The following is a 20,584-nucleotide window of genomic DNA, read 5'->3' as shown; positions in this document are numbered from 1 at the left end:
ATGTGAAGATGAAATTTGGAACATGTATAAATGGCAAAAGAGTATCCAGAATATGCATAGAACTTCCTCCAATCATTGGAGAAAGGCAATTCACTTCAACAGGAAAAAAGTGGGAATAAGAACAACAATAATAATAATGAAATAGGAATCTGCAGTGCCCTAGTTTCAAGAGTTCAAATGTTCAAGAATTCAAATGGCTAATAAACTCATGAAAAGATGCTCACCCTAACTAGCAATCAGGAAATGCAAATTAACACCACAACAGGTACCATTTCACACTTCAGATGGGCAAATCTGAAGTCTCACGTAGCCAAGTGTTGGTGCATAAGCGTAGCAGCAGGAACTTCTACACGCTTCTGGTGGGAGTGTAAATGGATCTCACATTAGATGGCTCAGTGTTGTGATTTCTGCCTCCTGCTCCTCAACTCCTCTCCCTTCCTCTTCTTCCTCCCTCCCTCCTCTTCCTCCTTGTTTTTTAAACACTAGATTAAGGTCCAACTTACAAATAAGTGCCCACACTCTAAAGTTACAGCTCAGTGCATTTTTACAGAGTGAACATACCAGTGCAACCAGGCACCTGGATTGAGACACCGCCCACTCACAGCCAGCTCTCCTCTGACCCCCTTAACCCCCCATTCCAGCCACTGCCCTCCCAGAGGAACCACCAAACTGACTCCTAACACCATACATCAGTTTTCTTCTGTTTTTGAGTTTGACTTAAATGCATTCAAATGTGGGTACTCATTTGTGTCTGGTTTCTTTCATTTGACATTTATGTCTGTGACATTTATTCACACAGTTGTGGATGATTGTGTATCATTTATTCTCTTTGCTGTAACATATTCTATTATGTGTATAGACCAGTGGTCCCCAACCTTTTTTGGGCTACGGACCGGTTTAATGTCAGAAAATATTTTCACAGACCAGCCTTTAGGGTGGGACGGATAAATGCAAAAAATAAAATTATGCAAAAAAAACCACTGTGGTATTTTTAAATATAATTGTCGAACTTACGAGACAAGCGTCAAGAGTGAGTCTTAGATGGATGTAAGACAGAGGGAATCTGGTCATTTTTTAAAAAATGAAACATCGTTCAGACTTAAATATAAATAAAATGGAAATAATGTAAGTTATTTATTCTTTCTCTGCGGACCGGTACCAAATGGCCCATGGACCGGTACCAGTCCGCGGCCTGGGGGTTGGGGACCACTGATATAGACCACTATTTACCCAGTGGGTGTCGACCTGAGATTCAAACCCATGTCATCTAGCTCCAAAGGGAAGAATTCTTAAACAATTCACAAAAGCACAGTTCTCCAGGGGAAATGATAAATTTGACTATTTTGAAGTAATAAATGAACTAAGTGAACATTTGGTTGTTTCCAGTTTGGCACTGTTACAAATAAGCCTGCTGCGAACATTCTCGCGCATGCCTTTTGATGCACCAATCAGATGTTTCTGTGGGGAATGCACCTAGGAGTGGAATTGCCGGGTTTTAAGTTATTTCTAAGGTCAGTTTTAATAGATACCGCCAGAGAGTTTACTGAAGTGTTCGTGTCAGTTTACACTCCCACAACAATGGGTGAGAGTTCCAGTTGCTCCACATCCTTGCCAGCACTTGGTGTTGTCTCTCTTTTTCATTTAGCCATTTTGGTGTGTGTGCAGTAGTGCCACGTTGTGGTTTTAATTTGCAAATTTTTGGCTATCTTCTTGGTCTTTCAAGTCTTTTCTATTGTTATTCTTATTGATTTGTAGCAATTCTTTATATGTTGTGGATGTAAGTTCAGTGGTTGGATAGATACAGTACAGACCTCTTTTTCCATTCCATGGCTTGACGTTTTTTTTTTTATGCAATAATTTGAAGTTGTATTTCTGAAGTTTCCATCTCTTCAAAACCGCCAAAGGGTGAGGGAGAGATCAGAGGGCTCCAGAACTCCTAAACCTGCATCAGTTATGGTAGATGAGCTTTTGTGGTTTTATTCTGTATTTTATCGATTCTCAGATGCACATTGTTTTCCACCTCTGTGCTTCCCTGGAATTGGGATGCATCTGAACAATCAGCAGACGCTTACACCAACAATTGGCAGCGCTTTCTTTTCTGATGTTCTATAATGGAGCATCTTATCATCAATGGCAGGTCAGATTTGATGAAGTGCAGCGTGTGGAGACCCAAGTACAATTCTATTTGAATATAGGGCTCTGATTCCCTCCCTTCCCTTCTAAAAAGCTACTGTTGATTTATATTGGTTGCTTTGGCACCTGTAAGGAACATCAGAATCACTGTTAACCCAGTAGCTTCCCCAGGCCCACCTTCTAAGATCCAGGAGGGACTCTGGATGGAGGGGCCCTTCACTGCTTCTTAAACAGGCCCAGAGGCATTCCTGGTGCAGGAGGTCTGGCTGCGTTAGAGCCATGGTTCTCATACTTGAAAGTGTGCCACCGCAGAAGAGGTGTTAGAATATCGATTGCTGGAGCTCCCGCCTTAGAGCTACTGAGTCCGTGGGCTTGGGATGCCCTGCGGATCCTCTATTCCTAATAGGTCCCCAGGTCCTGCTGAACCCGCTGGTCCGGGGCCCCACACTGAGGCTGGGGAACAGATAAAAGGTATCTCTTTTCATGCAGTCCTACTTTCTTTTGGTGACTTTCTGTTAGCAGCCAGGGAGCAGACACCCCTGAAAGGCCATGCATCATGAAGACACCCTAGGTGGCCCCCGCCCCCGCTCACGGGCTCTGCACTCCACCACCTCATCTCAGTGGGAGGGGGAACAGTTGATAGAAACTTCACTGAAACATGTTGTGCCTCATCATCGGGAACTCCATTTGACTAGGCTTATTAAAAAAAGAAACAACATTATTGCAAAATGATTTAAGTGCTTCATTTGCAAAGGAGCAGAAGAGGAGATGAGGAGCCTCGGAGAAGCTGGCTATAAATATTCCTCAAGCGTGCAAAATCGGCCTTGATGCAAAGTGGGGTTTTTTATTTTCGCAAGAAAGCAGGCCTGTCTGCTGTAGGGAGTACCTCCAAGGCTGCGGGAGCTGGCGAGGATGTATGAGAGAGATGTTTTCTTCTCTCTCCGCAATATATTTTAGGCTTCTCCCAAGAACTTATTTATGGCAAAAGACTGAGGCCCGTGCACGCCAATGTCTGGCCTCATTAGTCTGAACAGTGTCCCATTTTGGTAAGGAAGTGCTGAGAGGATCCACCAGGGACCCAGCAGGGACTGAAGGTGTAGATCAGGAAGTTTATTTGCGCAGCGCTGGAGAAGTTTGGTCCTGGTGGTCGTGCGTGTGGCTTAGGGGGCTACCTCTAGGAGAGTGAGGGAGGTGCCGGGGTCACGAGGTCAAGTGGTCACTGAGCCTAGATCCCATCCCAGGTCTCCTGCCGTCTAGTCCAGACGTGGTGCTCCCGAATCCCTGGGTCGGGGGTGGGGTGGGGGGAGACAGGATGTCGCGGTCTCTTGGGCCTTAACGCTAGGGATGGTATATTTCCAGCTGCTGAGGCTCTCTGACCACAGCGTGCTTGTGTTCATAGGTGACCACAGTGGGGTTAGCCAAGGCCCCACTGAGGCGAGCACAGCTGGAATGTTCTTTCTGTGTGCCTCAGTTTCCCCATATGAAAGTCAGAGCCCTCACCTCTTTTCTACCTACCCTGCAACACAAACGAGGGAGCAGGGAACTGTACAAGGTCAGGATGGGTCTGATGGGTGACCTGAGCTCGTGTCCCTGCTCAAGGAGCAGAGGGCCGGTTGGGGTGGCCGGCTTTGTCTCCTTATTGCTATGGGACTGTGGGGAAATTCTTCAAGTCCCTGAGCCCTCTGTGTGTCATCAGTAAAATGGTGGCAGCAATAGCTACGAATTCTTCTCCCTAAGATTGCAGTGAGGAGGTAGGTGTACAGGAAGTGGTTATTACAAACTTCAAGCCTTCACACATCACCACTCACACTACTATGTATTTGAATTCCCACCACCCTCCCCCCACAGACTGATGGAGGTTCTTGAAAATGATGGTCCATCTTAGCTATTGCTTTTCTGCACAGAGCATTCAAATCGACTTGAATGAATGGATGGAATAGTGGTGAATTTAATAAAGTAAGATTTAATAAGCAATGTGAGCCAGGTGCTGTGATAAATCCTTTACCTGAGTCATCTAGTTTTTTTTTTTTGTTTGTTTGTTTGTTTGTTTTTTATATTTTTCCTAAGTGAGAAGCAGGGAAGCAGTCAGACAGGCTCCCGCATGTGCCGACCGGATCCACCTGGCATGCCCACCAGGGAGTGATGCTCAACCCATCTGGGGCGTTGCTCTGTTGCGGCTAGAGCTATTCTAGCACCTGAGATGGAGGCCATGGAGCCTTCCTCAGCGCCCAGGACAACTTTGCTCCAATGGAGCCTTGGCTGCGGGAGGGGAAGAGAAAGATAGAGAGTAAGGAGAGGGGGAAGGGTGGAGAAGCAGATGGACGCTTCTCCTGTGTGCCCTGGCTGGGAATCGAACCCGGGACTTCCTCACGCTGGGCTGATGCTTTACCACTGAGCCAACCGGCCAGGACCCCACATCATCTAGTTTTATCTTCAAGTCAAACTGAGGAAAGCGTTAGTGCCCCCATGTTTAGATGAAGAAAAGTGAACCTCAGAGAGGTCAAGTGATTTGTCCAGGATCACACAGCTGTTGAGTGGCAGAGCTGGGATTTGCACCCAGATCTGGCTGACTCCAGACAGGCTATGATAAAGGAGGAGCATCTTCCCAGACTGGGAATGGGATCAGGGAGGGCTTCTTGGAGGAGGGGTCTTCAAGGATGAGTGGGAGGTAGGTAGCCAGCTGATGAAGGTGGGGAGGCATTTCAGAGAGAGGTCACACAGCCGGATCAGAGACGGGGTGTGGGGACCTGGTTTGGCTCCCACAGTCCTGGTGGTAGGAGCTCTCATGTGTGCAGGGTGGTTATGAGGTGGGTGGTCAGGCCATGAGGCTGGGCCAGATCATCACAGGTGTTATAAGAGTCGGGTTAGAGATTTGGACTCCATCCTAAAAGTGAAGGGCAGACCAAAGAACAAGATGGGATGTTGGGTGGCAGCATCCCAGGCATTATTTTATTCAGGGGTGTGTGCTAAAGAACCTTGAAGGAGGCCCTTTTAAAGCTTGTAAAAGCCTGTAGCTACCCCTTCTACCCCAAAGCCAGTCGGTGAAGTGGCATCTCCATATGTCCCGCTTGGAAGCATGGCCCTTCCTCCGGCATTCTTCCACAAGTGACCCCATTTCCGCCAGCGTGCTGGAGGCTGTGGAGCGCTCCCTGTAATTCTTGGTCCGCGTACATTTACTAGTCATTCAGCATGGGTCCTCTGAGCCCCCAGGGGGCAGTTTGGTGGTGTGCTTAGGAGCGAGGCTGCCTTGACTCACGGCCAGCTCTGCCACTGGCTGGTTGGGAGTTCTCAGGTGAGTGTCTTCGCCCTGATGCCTCAGTTTCCTCATCTGCAGTACCTCCCTCTCAGAGTTGCTGTGAAGGTTCTGTGGGGTAACCTGTGCTGGCCACATGGTCATAGTGGGTGATGTGCCCAGTGGGAAGAGAAATACACAGGGTGATGCCCGGGCTGGTCTCTAGGGTCTCTAGGAGAAGGACCCCAGAGCTCACCACTGACCTAGAGACTTTGTTCCGAATTTCCGCTAATGACCGCAGCAGCTTTGGGAGCAGGTACAAGGCTGAGTCTGAGCCACGGCTTAATCTCCTTGACAGTCGCAGCACACTCACCAGCCAGGTGGCTCTGCAGTGAGTTCACTCTCGCGTCTCTCTTTCTCTTTTCTTTCCCAAAATTTTTTTCATTTTCTCTTTTAGTTTCTCAGGTTGACAGGGATGGGGCTTCACTTCTGCTAGGGACAGTTCCCTGTGCCCATGGCCCTGGTTGGTTGGGGTCCAGGTCTTATCTGGCTTTTGATTAAACCCTGCTGGCTGTTGAACCTGACCTCCCTGAGTTGCTATTCCAGGTAGATGGTGACTCCCGCTCTGCTGACCCCCGGAGGCCTGGGGGGAGGGGGCGTGGAGACTGAGCTGGATGGTGGCTGTGGGACAGAGGACAGTGCTGTAGTTGTAAGCCAGGACCTGGGATTCAGGCCACCCAGGCGGGACTCCTTCTGTGACTTACCAGCTATGATGTCTGCAAACCATTTCTCCACTCACTGCCTCCGTTTTCCATTCTGTGAAAAGGGAATAACAAAAACACCTACCTCATAAGGGTTTAAAGGAGATGCCACATGCCAAGAGCTTAGCACATGTCTATCCCCAGCGTTTGATGAGTGTGAGCTGTTTCTCACACAAGGGCTTGAAATGAACAGATCCTTTTAGTTAAAGGGGGGCGTGTGGGTGGCAGCATCCAAGGCGTTAGAGCTTGGGGGAGAGAGAAAGGGTGAGTGCTGTCTGCTCTTTACAGAGAAGATGGTTTGGGGAGTCTTGAGAGTCCTTGAATACAGGAGCTCAGGGCAGTTGGTCCAAGATTGGGTGCCACACATGCGGTTTTCTTATCCCCCTCAACTCGATGGTGGGGTCCTTGAGGGCACGGTCTGGCACATAGTAGGTGCTTACATAATGGATGACCAGTGGCAGTGACAGTCCTAGACCATGCGTGCTTGATATAATGTCCATCACATCCCCATGACTCGCTGTTCCTCCATACTGCCAGTGGTGCCGTGCTCAGGATATCTGATTTGTTAGACTTGACACAAAATGTACAGCAAATTTGTTCATCCCTGTCCCTTCTTTCTGGCAGACCCTAGAGTCATTGTCCCTATGCAGAAAGAGGGTTTCTGGTGATTTGAACAAGTGGTGGTACCAGGAGGGATTTTAGAACAATTCCTAGTTAACTGGTCCTTGAGTAACCTGTAAGGACCCTTCTGGGTTTGCAAGCCAGGCTCTCCCCCTTGTTAAACTGGTTTTCATTTTGCATTTGCCCAATTGCTCTAGGCGTGGAGCCCATCCCTCACCTCTATGGACAAGGCCCTTGGGCCCTTAAATGTGGGAAGAGGGAGAGATTTGTGGGGACAGAGGACCAGAGGACGGGTAGGGGCTTCTTGCGTCTGTGAAGAGCACCCACCGTTTTCCCCACTTTAAAAAGGCTAATGTCCTTTGGGCTGCAGACTTGGGTTCTGTGGAACACAAAATTAGTGCGTTAAATTAATTTTGTGCTCCCTTTGCTCAGGCCGATTAGTACGAATTAAATTTCACACTAATTGGCGAAGGCGGAGAGAACACAACCCTGGTGTCTGAGATCAATGCTGATCGCGGGGGTTCAGGGCAGGGGTGCGGGGTGTGACCCGGGGCACTCCTGGACTGCACTGGCTTGTATCGGGCCCAGTGCAAACGGTCCCTTGTCCAGCTCCAGTGCAGCGGTGTGCCTTTAAGCGAATCTCACCCAGATAACGCCCAGGGTGAGGCCAAGGTTAGGAGGCGATCCTAGCTATTTATTTTGCAACGATTCCTAAACTTGGTTGTGCTTAAGAATCAGCCCGGGGTGTGTTGAAGTTCAGATCCCTGGGTCTCCCTGCAGAGATGATTATTTGGGGGATACGAGAATCCTGGAATTCGCATTTTAACAACCATTTCAGGTCACTGCAACAACGTGTTGTTTCCCCCAGAACACTTTAAAGACAACAGGATAAGGAAGAGCAAAAGGAAGCCCCATCCCAAAGCCAGCCAGGGGCGTCCTAGGAGGGCCTCTCCCTCACCGACTGGAGGCCATGACTTGGGTCTGGGTTCAAGTCCCCGCTCTGCCACTTACTTGCTGTGTGACTTCAACACATTGCCCTTAAGCCTCCTTTTTGCTTTGTTGCTGTTGCAATCTGCATTTTGGCCTGAGCAGTCCCTGGTGGGCCAAGAAGATGGGAAGCGGATGAGCCAGAGGAGGAAACACAGAAGAGTGTGGACGGTACAGAGGAGCCCCAGTCTCTGAAACTGTTACTATTTTTAAAGATATTTATTGTTTTGTGTTTTTCTTCTGATTTCAAAAAGAATTAAAAAAAAATCAGCAGTACAGAAATGCATCGCAAGGAAATTAGAGTCCCCTGTGAGCCCACTCTTCCAGAAAAATAAAATTCCCTAGAAACAGTTTGCAAGCGCCTTTTTCTGGGCAAATGCGAACCAAATGGGAATAGGCCAAAATTGTATTCTGCCACGTGGCTGCTTTTTCCCCCTTGGTAATGTATCTTTGAATTTTTTTCATGTCAGAATGTATAGATCTGCATCTTTCTTCTTCACGGGGCAGCTGGATGGTTTTTGAAACGGTATCGATGGAGACCAGCTCGGCAGGGCAGCTAGGATCCACCCTGGGAAGGTCACAGCATCTGTCTGAGGACACTGCACCGTGGCCCCTCAGTGTGACCCGGAGGGTCCGATGGGGGAGTGAGGTGCTTTGACATCTTCACATGCCACCTTTTTTGGCAAAGAATCAGAACGACAGGAGGACACTAGGCATCACCCGAGTCAGGGCAGTGTACAACTCAAGTGACTAAAGCCCCAGAGAGGAAGTCACTTGTCCAAGGTCACAGAATCTGTTAGTGTTTGTGTTTGGACTTGAACCCTGTACTTGGCCTCTAGTTTTTTCCCCTTCCTTGCCTCTTGACTTGATCCACTCACTGCCTTGCATCAAAGGTAGCCTCAGTTTCATGAGTGACCCTTCTGAACAAGGTTGTTTCTGAGCCCCTCGGTCATAAACAGTCCACTCGTACGTTTCTCTCCTCACTTTCTTTAGCACATCCTTGGACCTGGGAGGCTGCATTTTGCAACAGCAATACCACAGAAGCCCTGGCCCATCTGCCATTTGGCACCTGTCCTTGGTCAGTTAATTGGAAAGAAAAGTCAGTGCAAAGGAATTCATTTAAAATAAATCAACATTTTGATATTTCAACTTGAAACGTGTCTACCTTAACTCACAGAGGGAGGGCCAAAGCCTTCTGAGGACGAGCCTCTGACTCGAGGTTGTCTTTCCTTCTTAAACCACGTTCCTAACACGTGGCTGCATGATTTCCAGCTTTGACTTCTTTAAAGTGAGCAAACGGCAAAGGACTCGGAATGTCGAAACCTGATTTTTTACAGTTTTGCACCTATATTTATTTGACAGAATTTTGAAAAGCAACTCACCTTTTATTTTTTAAAAATTCCTTCTGAAGCATTCAATGTAGTTTACGTGGAAAATCTTTGTCCAGTCATAGTTTGTAGGCTTATGTAACAGCTAATTGAATAGGTACAATAATTGCGGTATAAATGCAGCAGGTATAAACAGGTCAGGAACACACAGCTGATACGCTGCGTGCATGGCTATCGCCTGCTTGAGGCTGATGGACCCTGGCGAACCACAGCGAGGTTTCCTGGCTGAAGGTGTTCCTATGCGACGTGGTGGGCATTTGTGATGTGTCTCACTGAGGGAGCCTGTTGGTTGGCCCAGCAACATATTTTATTGAAGGATGGCTAAAGAGAGTTTCTACTAGAATAACACTTTTTTAATTGAGCATTTACTTTGCACCAGATGCTTTGCTAAGCTCTATGGCGATGATCTCACTTAATTCTCAGAACAATTCCATAAGTTGTCCCCTGGCCTCCAAAGCTGAGAAAACAGAGGGTCAGCTCCTGCCTGGTTCAAAGTCACACGGCTAGTGAGTGTCAGGCAAGAATCTGAACACAGCAAGAGCAATGCAGTTCTGATGTTCGTGCTCTTAACCGCGTCATCTCACTGAAGGGTTGCCTTGCCGTGAGAGCCAGTGATTTGTCCAAGGGTGGTCGGGTGGAATGTGTGTGCAGGCAGACATGTTGGTGGCCCCACCGAGTGACACTGCTGTGACCCCTTCCATCCCAGATTGCTGACTTGACCACAGAGCTGGCCGATGAGCGTTTCAAAGGGGACGTGCTGTGCCAGGTGCTGGAGAGTGAGCAGGCGGAGCGGCTGCGGGCCTTCCGGCAGGTTCGGGTGCTGAGGGTGAGCAGTCCAGGGTGTGGGAAAGGGGCGAAAGGACAGGCTACCTGAGGGTGCTTGGGCATGTATGTCCCCCTGTACTCATATCTGGGATCGGTAAGCCTAAGTAAGATGCAGGTCCATGTGCAAGGTCCTGGAGGACATTTGGGTCTTATTAAGGTTTGGCCTTGGAGGTATTCTGGGTGAGGACGGTGCAGAGGGTGGACATTCCCTGGCTATGGAGGTCCCATGGTGAGGGCTGTGCAGGGAATGGTCGGTCTGGTGTGGGAGGCACCCTGGGTGAGAGATGACCAGCCCAGGCCTCTATCTAGCTGCCGTTGGAAACCTCAAGGCCTTTCTTCCAGAGCAAGTATGAGCAAGTCCAAAAGAAACTGGGAGAAGTGGAGAAGCAGTTGGAAGAAGCCCAGCAGAAAATTCAGTTGAATGACTTGGAAAGGAGTCACAGTGGAGGAGGTGAGCTGATTGGAACCTTTGGGATTAGATGCTAACAGCAAAAACTGTCCTTTTATTTCATTTGTTTATTTATTCATACACACTAGGGACATACTTAGCACTAGAAACTACACTAGGGGCTGAGACTGTGGCAAAGCAAACGGGCAAAGTCCTTGCCCTCTTGAAGCTTGCAGTTTAGTGGGACAGACAGACATTAAACAGATAATCCTACAGTATCCCAAATAATAAACCATTAGTGTGACAGGTGCTGTTTAGTAATAATGCAAAGAATAATACAAAAAAAAAATGGTGATTCTATGGCAAGGCATCTTTGTGTGTGTGTGTGTGTGTGTGTGTGTGTGTGTGTGTATTTGTGAATATTTTTAATATAAATTTTGAGCAAGGCAGTTCAGTGGTTAAAGGTGAAATTTATGAAATCACATTTCTGGATTTAAATCTAGACTATTTATTATTAGATGACTGGCTTTGGGCATAGAAATAGTTATGTCTTGTTTATTTTATTGTAAAAATGTATTCATAGGTGATTAATGGCAAGGGTTCAGTCACGTGCACGGCACAGAGTGCTGGAGAGCGGTTACTTTATCGTTATCACTACTAACACTAATAGTGGGATTGTTGTCTGTGCTCCTAGCCTGTGGGGCAGACACAACTACTCTCCCCACTTAAAAGCAGCGTCAGGTACTCAGCAGTTATTGAATGATCGGAGAGGAGGCGAGAGGACCCCTGAGTCACCCGAGGCTAGAGGCACTCAGCAGAGCCAGGGATTTCTGGTGGTGCCTGTCTCAGCACGGTTGCCTGGAGACACACGCCATGGTCGGATGGGCTTGGTGACATCTTTGTCAGCTCCTCTCCCCAGTCTAACTGAGTTAGGTGAGAAGGATGCCCAGGGTGTCTGTCAGCTTTTATAAAATGTTGACATCACCCTTTCCGTGCCCCCAGAGAATTTATGCTCCAGAAACGTCAGGGGCACTCAGAGGAACGGAGGTCTGGAGGCGGTGGAGAAGAGGCAAGGGCGTTTGCTCTCTGCTCCGCTCCTGTTCTCCTCTCATCCTGGCTACCCCGAGGGCAGGCGTGTACCAGGGGGGTTAGTACACGGGAGTTTGGGATTCTCTGATATGGGAGACCCGACAAGGTGGGGTACAGGCTGGGACTAGGAAAGGTGTCTGCGTAGACTCAGCAGTGGGGACAGCGTAGCTTTCCCAGAAGAGCCTGGCTCCGGTTCCATCCTGGCTGTGACTTATGTCTACATGACACTGGAAGGTTTGCTCTCCTGTGGAAAGACACTGGACTCGAAGGAGAGGGGAGATGCGCTTAGCTCACGAGCACATTAGTCACAATGTTAAATGGGCTCTCAGCCCCGGGTGCGCGTTCCAGGAAGCCAGCCCACAAATACTTCGTCTTGCATTATGAAAGTAATACATACTCATTATAGGAGATTTCTAAAATATAGGAAAGTTGGAAGAAGCCGTAAAACGCTTTAATCACACTGCTGCAATGCCACCCCATCCACCGTGGATCAAGCCAGAGAGTAAATTATTGAAAGTATCTGTTTTTCCTCCATGTATAGTTAAGTGTTGAAAAAGAACTTTTTATGGTATGTATCCAGCACTGAGCAATAACGCATTTGAGGTTACAGAAGAATTTTAGTTGGGTCCTGCTTTCAAGAGGCTTGCAAAATAAATGGGGAGGTCAGGTCAACCCAGGAAAAATGTAACCGGGTCCAAAGTCAAGTCTCAGGGACTCTGTTAATATGGTGAAATTGTGTCCAAAGAGCCAAGGAAGTGGAAGAGAACCCCCTCACTCACCTAGCCTTCCATCCCGGTCCCCCTAACTTGGGTAAACAGCGGACGAGTGGCAGATGCGCTTCGACTGTGCTCAGATGGAGAACGAGTTTCTCAGAAAGCGTCTCCAGCAGTTCGAGGAGAGGCTGGACTCCGAGCTGACATCCAGGAAAGAGCTGGAGCAGCAGGTAAGAGGGGGCAGCTAGTCTGCATCCCAAAGGTGTCCGAGAGTGAGCAGGCTCTCACCTGCACTATTCAAGGTGGGGAGGGAGACAGAGGGCACCGCCCATTTCGTGTGTTTCTACGTCCACTCTTATTACAAATGCTGGTCCCTGTGGGATATGGAAAATAGGTCCTCCACCTGTGGGTGTTCTAACTGGGAAACAATCCTCTGTGTTATAAAGAGCGTAAGCATTAGGATGTCTGAGGGCGAGTTCCATTTCTGCTTTGACTTTGCAGAAATCACTGCACATTTTGAGCCTCAGATTCCGCATCAATCAAATGATTGTAATATTATGTTACAGTAGTCAAAGTTTATCCATTCCCATTGCCTCTGCTCTGACCTGCCACCTGCATCCGTCGTCTAGACCAGAGCAGCAGCCTCCTAACGGGCCTCCTTGCCTCCAGCTTCTCCCCTCAAAGGACCGTTCACTCCCTCGGATTGTTCTGTCACAGGTTGGCCGGCGCTCATGGCAGGCTGTCTCCTTGTGTGTTTCATAAATTTTGACCGTGATCTCATCTTCCACATGTTCCGCTGCACCCACCACGTTGCCCCAGGTGGTCTGCATTGTGGAATGTTTCTTTTATTCCTCTGACTCTCGTGGTAAATTTGTGTTTGTGTGTTTAGCTGTTTTATTTATTTATTTTGGGGGAGTCAATCTTATTTTTAAAAAACTTTTTATTGACTCTAAGGGGAGTCTTGTTTATAGGGCGGTGGAAGTTCCTTTGGAAGAAGCACTTCTAAGCCTTGTCTGCAGCCACCCCTGAGGTTAGGCTAAGTTCTCACTTTCAGAATTTTGCAACATGTGCAAAGTGTCAATTCAAGCTCTAAACCCACATGAGGTCGGGCCCTGGAGTTCTGGTTTCTTACGGGGCTATTTTCTCCCCCGCCCAGAGCCAGAGTGGCAGCAAGCTCTCCCACTACCTCCCGGGCCAGTGGGTGGGACTTCCGTTGCCCCTTCTCACTGAGGTACAGCTCTCAGGGCCCTGACTCAATACAGGGCCTTTATTCCAACTCTGCCCTCTGCCCCAAGGCCTTGCCTGTGTCTCTGTCCAGGCATTCCAACACAGCCGCTGTCCTTAGGGATGTTTCTGAGTCTACCGACCGCTCCTCTTCTCCACCTGTCTGCCATAATATCTGCATATGCCATTGTCGCCCTGGTTTTGTGTCCTTTGCATTGCTGATATTCTGAAATTTCCCCTTCTTTCTTGAAAGGGCGCTTGCCATTAGAAACAAAATGTAATCTTATCTTGCATTTCTTTGGGAATGAAATGATTATTTAGTCCCTTTGCCTGTCTTGCATTGTTTCCAGCCACTCCCAGTCTACATTCTAACCAGTCTATACTGTTAACAACCAGTGTGGTATGCGGTAAACCAGCTCTCTGAAAATAAACAAGCAAGCAGACAAACACCCCCCCCCCATGTGTAGCATTTGCCAGTTGCCAGTTTCCTTGGTGTAAATTCTCCCACCATGGCCACTTTCAAGTTAATATTACATTGTCACTGAATGTGGCTTTGGGAAGAGATGGGCAGAATTAGTTTCAGAAGTTGGTACAAGCCAGCTTCAACACACGGCTGAGTGTAACCACATTCAGTTGTCTACGGTTCACAGCAAAACTAAGGGGAAGGAACAGAGATTTCCCATGTACCCCCACCCCCACCCCCACCATCAACATCCCCCACCAGAGTGGTACATTTGTTACGAAGGCTGAATCTACATGACACGTCATTATCACCCAAAGCCCATTGTTGACATTGGGGTTCACTCTTGGTGTTGTACATTCTCTGAGTTTAGACAAATGTAAAATGATGTGCATCCACCATGCTATTTCCACCCAGCATAGTCTCACTGCCCTAAAATTCCCCTGTGCTCCCCTAGTCATGCCTCTCCTGCAACCCGTGGCTACCACGGGTCTTGTTCCTGTATCCATAGTTTTGCCTTTTCCAGAATGCCGTGTAGTTGGAATCATACCACATGCAGTCTTTTCAGATTGGTTTCTTTCACTTAGTGATATGCCAAGGTTCCTCCATAACTTTTTATGGCTTGATAGCTCATTTCTTCTTACGGCTGAATAATATTCCATTGTCTGAATGTATCACAGTTTATTTATCCATTAACCAACTGAAGGCCATCTTGGTTCGGCAATGAGTAAAGTTGCAATATACATCCATGTACAAGTTTTCATGTGAACATAGTTTTGTACTTTTTTGGGTAAATATCTAGGACCACAGTTACTGGATTATCTGGTAAGGGTATGTTTTATTTTATAAGAAACCACCAAACCATCTTCCCACCAGCAATGAATTTTGCATTCCCATCAGCAATAAATGAGAGTTCCCATTGCTCCACATCCTCGTTAGCACTTGGTGTTGTTAGTGTTCTGGATTTTGGCTATTCTAATATGTGTATAGTGGAATCTCATTGTTGTTTTACTTTACCCTGATGACATAGGATGCGGAGCATCTTTTCAAATTGGCCATCTGTCGTCTTTGGTGAGGTGTCTGTCAAGAGCTTTGCATCAATTTTTAATTAAGCTGTTTTTCTTATTGTTGAGTTATAAGAGTTCTTTATATATTTTGGGCCATAGTTCTTTGTCAGAGAGATCTTTTGCAAGTATTTCCTCCCAGTATGTGTCTTGTCTTTTTATTCTTTTGACAGTGTCTTTTGCAGAGCAGGGATTTTAAATTTTAATAAATCCAAGCTTTTTATTTCCTTCATGGATCATACCTTTGGTGTCATATCTAAAAAGTCGTTGCCAAACCCAATGTCATCTAGCTTTTCTTCTATGTTATTTTCTAGATGTTTTAAAAGTTTTGTGTTTGACATTGAGACCTACAATCCATTTTAGTTAATATTTGTGAAGGGTGTGAGGTCTGTGTCTAGATTCATTTGTTCTGCATGTGGATATCCAATTGTTCCAGGCCCAGAAGTTGAAAGACTGTCTTTTCTCCATTGTGTTGCCTTTGCTCCTTTGTCAAAGATCGGTTGACTATATTTAGTCAGCCCATTTCTGGGCTCTTTATTTTGTTCCACCGCACTATTTATTTTTTTTTAAAAATTATTTATTGATTTTAGCAAGAAAGGAGTGGAGGGAGAGAGATACAAGAACATCTATCTGTTCCTGTATGTGCCCTGACTGGAGATCGAACCAGCAACCTCTGTGCTTTGGAATGATGCTCTAACCAACTGAGCCATCTGGCCAGGGCCCACTGCACTATTTTTCTTCTCTTTCCAAAAATTATCTTGTTCTTTCTTACCTTTGGGCCTTTGCATATGCTGTTTCCTCTTCCTAAAACATGTTTTCTCTCCACTACCTCCCTATCTCTAACCATTCTTAAGATCCCAGCTTAAATGTCATTCCTTCAAGAAAGTCTTCCCTGGCAGGTTGGGTTGGCAGCCCCTGACTTGTGTCTCCAAACATCAGCCTCATCATATGCTGTGTGGTAATTACCTACTTTTTCTCTTGGTCAGCCCATTAGAAGTGGCCACCATAAGAGCTGAGGTCCTATCTGCTTGTCCTTTTATTATATGCATCGCCTCCTTGTGAGAGAAAAATGTCATGAGATCACCGTGCAGAGGTGGCCTGGGGTGCGATCACATGGAATTTATAAACAATGGGAGCAAACCATTATCCTCCATGGTGGTAATGGTTTAACCTGTTGCATCCAAGACAGACATTACATTGTGGTCCTCCAAGGGTCAGCTTGCGCTGTAGATAAACACAGAAGGACAACCGGACAGGGAACCAGCCCAGTTCTTTAATAACGAATTATAAAGTCGGGTCAGTATCCCCAAGGAAAGGGGATAGTCATGCCACATTAAAAAGTAATAAAACCGCAACCTTTCCCGAGCAGCCAAATATAAGAAAACATCTCATTTGCCTTCAAATACTGAATTTAGAATTACAGGCTTCATTAACTCAGCATTTTGCTTATTTAAAGCCATTCTTTAATGAGGCTGTTTCTTCAAATTGAGTATTCCGAGCTGTCCTTTCTCCCAGACCTAAGCTAGAACATCCGGGAGGGTGCTTCCTGGAGGAAGACGCGGGAGCCTTTGCTTCCTGTCCGACGTGGCCGGGTGTGTGCCTTCCCGTGGAAGTGCACCTCTGAAGTGCCGTCTACTGCTCTGACCTTCGAGCCTCTCTCTCTTAGGTTTTCTGGTTGGATTTTCTCTGTGTGCCACTTTGGCTGCTTCTGGCTTATGTCACTCCGAGATCATATCGCTGATGGGGATACGCATTACACAGCACTGAAGGGGCTGTCAAGTTGAGGCAGGGCATGTGAAGAGCCTGTGGGAGCATTGGCAGGAGGACTATGGAGAAACATTTAAAGCCACCCCGAGAGGTTAATGGAATTATCCCGTTCCACCTCCAGGCAAACTAAGAGTCAGAGAAGTAGCTTCCTCAAGGTGGCAGAGGTAGAAAGTAGTCAAGACAGGGTCTCCGCCTCCAGGGTCCGTTCTCCCTCTCTAGTGGCAGTTGCTTGAATTAAGCGGGCTGATGCGTTCTGTTCCTCCCCCAGCTCAGGGAGCTGCAGGGTGCCTATGAGGGGGCCAAGAAGATGGCCCACCAGCTGAAGAGGAAGTGCCACCGTTTGACCTGTGACCTGGAGGACAGCCGCTTCCTGCTGGAGAACCAGCAAAGCCGAAATCATGAACTTGAGAAGAAACAAAATAAGTGAGTCCCGTTCTGCACTCTCACCGGCGCCAGGGGGCTGCACCGGGGCGGGAGACTTTGGGGGTCTCCAGCTTCCTTCCTAAGCTCCCTCACTTCTGTCAGGGCTCCTCGTCCATGGGGCTTAACTCCCTCATTCTGGCCTAAATTTTTCTTCCCTTCCTCCTACACCTTATTCCTATAAGGTCCTCCCAAGAATCCAGTGGGGAAAAAAAGACTCTCTTCTGTTGCCCAGTCTTAGCTCTGTAACCAATGGCCATGTGACCCTGGGGAGCTTTTCTGGTTTCTGTGGGCCTCGACTTCCCCATTTATTAAGTGGAGAGTTTGTTATGGAGGGAAGACAGCTCAGCCTGGTGGTTAGGAGTACAAGTGCCGACATTCCCCCCACCCCAGTTCGAGTCCCAGCTGTGCCTCTTTCTAAGTAGTGTGACCTTAGACAAGTCATTAACCTTTCTCAGCCTCAGATAAAATCCTCACCACACCCACTCTCCCTGTGGTGAGGACTAAATGGTATAGTCGATATATCCAGAGGGACTAAACTCTGGTTCCTGTCTCTCCCTATTGTTGAACACGAGGAATGGGAATGAGGAAAGGGCCAAAAACCTGAGTCACTGCCGTTGCACTTACGGTTTAGACCAGTGCTGGTCAACCTGGTCCCTACCGCCCACTAGTGGGTGTTCCAGCTTTCATGGTGGGTGGTAGTGGAGCAACCAAAGTATAAATAAAAAGATAGATTTAACTGTAGTAAGTTGTTTTATAAAGATTTATTCTGCCAAACTTAGCGAAAATCCAACATAAAGTACTTGGTAAGTAATTATTATTTATGCTTTAACTTGCTGTAACTCTGCTTTATAATTTTATAAAGTAAAGTTACTTCCCTACTTTATAAATCACCATGACTTTGGAACCAGTGGGCTGTTAGAAAATTTTACTACTAACAGAGATACAAAAGTGGGCGGTAGGTATAAAAAGGTTGACTACCCCTGGTTTAGACTCTCAGATCACATAAACAGTTCTGCAGGGACTGGACCTTGTGCACAAACACGAGGAAAGTGGCCACTGGTTCCCGTGGGGATGCTGTCTCAGCCACTGGTGCAGGCTGGACTGGAACCCAGGTCTGCACTCTCAGTCTTCCTCGTGCGAAACCTTCGTCCCTGCGATGCTTCCAGCCCTGGGCACCTCAGCTGTGCTGGAAGTTCTTCAGCTCACTTGGCGAGAGGAAAGGCACACAGGGTCCTGTCTCGAGCCAGACAAGCCCTCATGGAGATTTCATAGGAGCCAAATACATGCAGTCCCCTGGTTACATATGAGATAGGTTCTATAGGTCTGAAAATGTTTATTTATACACACAGATAGGTAAAAATAAATACTATGTTAAGACAAACATCTAACTTGCGTTTAATAGGTAACTGTACCTGTCCCAACTTACATACAAATTCCATATAAAAACAAACAAACCTACAGAACCTGTCTGGTCCATAAGCCAGGACTGCCTATGGATGCTGGGACGTGGTTTTTCTCTTTTCCCAGAGCTGGCAGGCTGGGTTGTATTTGCATGGGGTGGCACAGCTTTTGAACTTGATCTGCATTAAACGTTCTTTCTCTTCTTTATCCTTGAACCTTCTGGAGCTGGCTTCTTCATCAAAAGAAAGAAAGAAAGATCTTTTGGGGGTTCTTAGCATGCCCCCCAAGGGAGAGAGGTTTATTCTTTTCTTATTGGTATCTGTTTCTTTTCCCATCTTCTCATGGGTGCTCTGGCTAAACCTTGCCCTTGCACTGAGGAAAGTGGCTTAGTCCCGCCTTGGTTATTTCCTGGGTGATTTTGTCAGATGACACCTCCTCTCTGGGCTGGAGAGTCACTGGTGTTTAAGCAGGCCACCCAGTCCTCGAGAATGGCTTTATCAGGCCCCATCTGTAAACGGAGAAGCACGGAGTCCATCATCCCCCAGGTTTCCACCCGCGGTGATGATCTTGGTCCTCATGGATGGGTTCCACTCCTGTTCTGAGAGGCCCTGTGGAGGGGTTCAGCTCTGACCGGTAGGGGGTCTGCCCCTAGAGTTTATGCAGCCAGAAATTTCCATCTCTCTGTCCTTTACCTCACCTTCTTGGGTAGAATCCCTCATTCCAGGTATTTAAGAATCTCCAGTGATGCCCCCCCAGAAGGTCCCCATTTCTTCATCCTTATACTTCTTTAAGGCTCACACCTCTCCTGTGATGTCCTCTACTCTCCTACCAGCTCTTGGCAGAAGTTAATTGGTGTCTTGATGCTAATTGCAAATAGCAGCCATTATCTTTCTAGATGGATTAGCATTTTAGCAGGAAGCCAGTGAGGGCAGTAGAGGTCTCAGCCTAATGGTAGGACTTCAGGCAGAATGACTGTCGTGAGGGAGAAATCCAGAAGTTGGCAGTGCTTCCTCATTTGTCTCTAAGTTTCATCAAACTGTAGACGCAGCTGCTTCCTTAGGTTGCTGGGCCCAGGAGGGAGGGATGCCTCCATGCTGGTAGTTTCCTGTCCTGACATTGGCTTCTGAGTTCAGAGTGATCCAGAATGGGAGTGGCTTCTTGTTGCCATGGTTATCCTGTGTGCCAACGCTCAGTTCTGAGGGCTGATGGAACCCTAGCCTGCTTCCTCGGGTTAAGGCCTGTGCTTGGTGCACTGTCTCCCACACCCATCAGAGTTGGACCCCACGCCTGCTCCTAGTGGGGTGAAGGGTGTGTGCAAATCTGGCTGGCCTCAGTTGGTCAGTCAGTGTGTTCCAGAAGGTAGGATCTATAGAAGCCACTGTTTGTCATGAGGTGGCCTGTTAAGTCAAGGACTCTTTGAAACACCATTAACTGTCTGGCCCCTGCTGTCCTTTGCTAGATGTCCCGGGTGTGGGCAGGTGGGGGGGGGGACTAGCTAAGACAGTAGAGAGCTTGGGCTCAAGCCCCTTTCCACCACTTTGGAAATCTGGGTTAATAAATCACTCCACCTTTCTTCTGGAAAATGGATATAAGAACATGTGTCTTGCTGAATTGTTATAAGGACAACATGGACCTCAGCCCAGTGCCTGGTACTTTGGGATTGCTGGGTCATTATTATCGTCACAGTGCTTCCGTTCAGAGGTGCCAAGAGCGCATCTTGAACGATATCACTGACAGCCAGTCAAAAAGTTCCTGGGTGGTTCCAGTGGTAGGGCTGCCTCAAGTCACCCATGATCGGCTTTCTCAGGAGTCTGAGGCTTAGAATGACCATCTAGTATTAAGGAACATGGGATAACCTTGTAAGTGGAATACCTTCTTTTCACCAAGACCCAAACCCCATGCCCAGTTTGGCCATTCTGGTCACACCAAGTTCCCTAGAACCCTGGTCGGCAATCCGTGGCTCGTGAGCCACATGCAGCTCTTTGGCCCCTTGAGTGTGGCTCTTCCACAAAATACCACATGCGGGCGCTAACTTGATAAGGAATATACCTACTTATGTAGTTTAAGTTTAAAAAATTTGGCTCTCAATAGAAATTTCAATCGTTGTA

At 47.5% G+C, this 20,584-nt stretch overlaps 1 protein-coding gene across 1 annotated transcript in view; it reads left to right on the top strand.

Moving 5' to 3' along the window:
• The window catches only part of MYO18B (myosin XVIIIB), a 232,770-nt gene that overhangs the window by 105,035 nt on the left and 107,151 nt on the right, over positions 1 to 20,584 (top strand). The window contains exons 26-29 of the mRNA XM_066370610.1: positions 9,829 to 9,948; positions 10,290 to 10,398; positions 12,243 to 12,367; positions 16,921 to 17,075. Coding sequence (XP_066226707.1) covers positions 9,829 to 9,948; positions 10,290 to 10,398; positions 12,243 to 12,367; positions 16,921 to 17,075 — 509 coding nt within the window. The remainder of the gene's footprint in view (positions 1 to 9,828; positions 9,949 to 10,289; positions 10,399 to 12,242; positions 12,368 to 16,920; positions 17,076 to 20,584) is intronic.

This window comes from Saccopteryx leptura, chromosome 2, assembly GCF_036850995.1.
Source record: "Saccopteryx leptura isolate mSacLep1 chromosome 2, mSacLep1_pri_phased_curated, whole genome shotgun sequence".
NCBI classification, from domain to species: domain Eukaryota; kingdom Metazoa; phylum Chordata; class Mammalia; order Chiroptera; family Emballonuridae; genus Saccopteryx; species Saccopteryx leptura.
The sequence above is the reverse complement of the archived record's forward strand: the minus strand, read 5'-3'. Positions and strand labels throughout refer to the sequence as shown.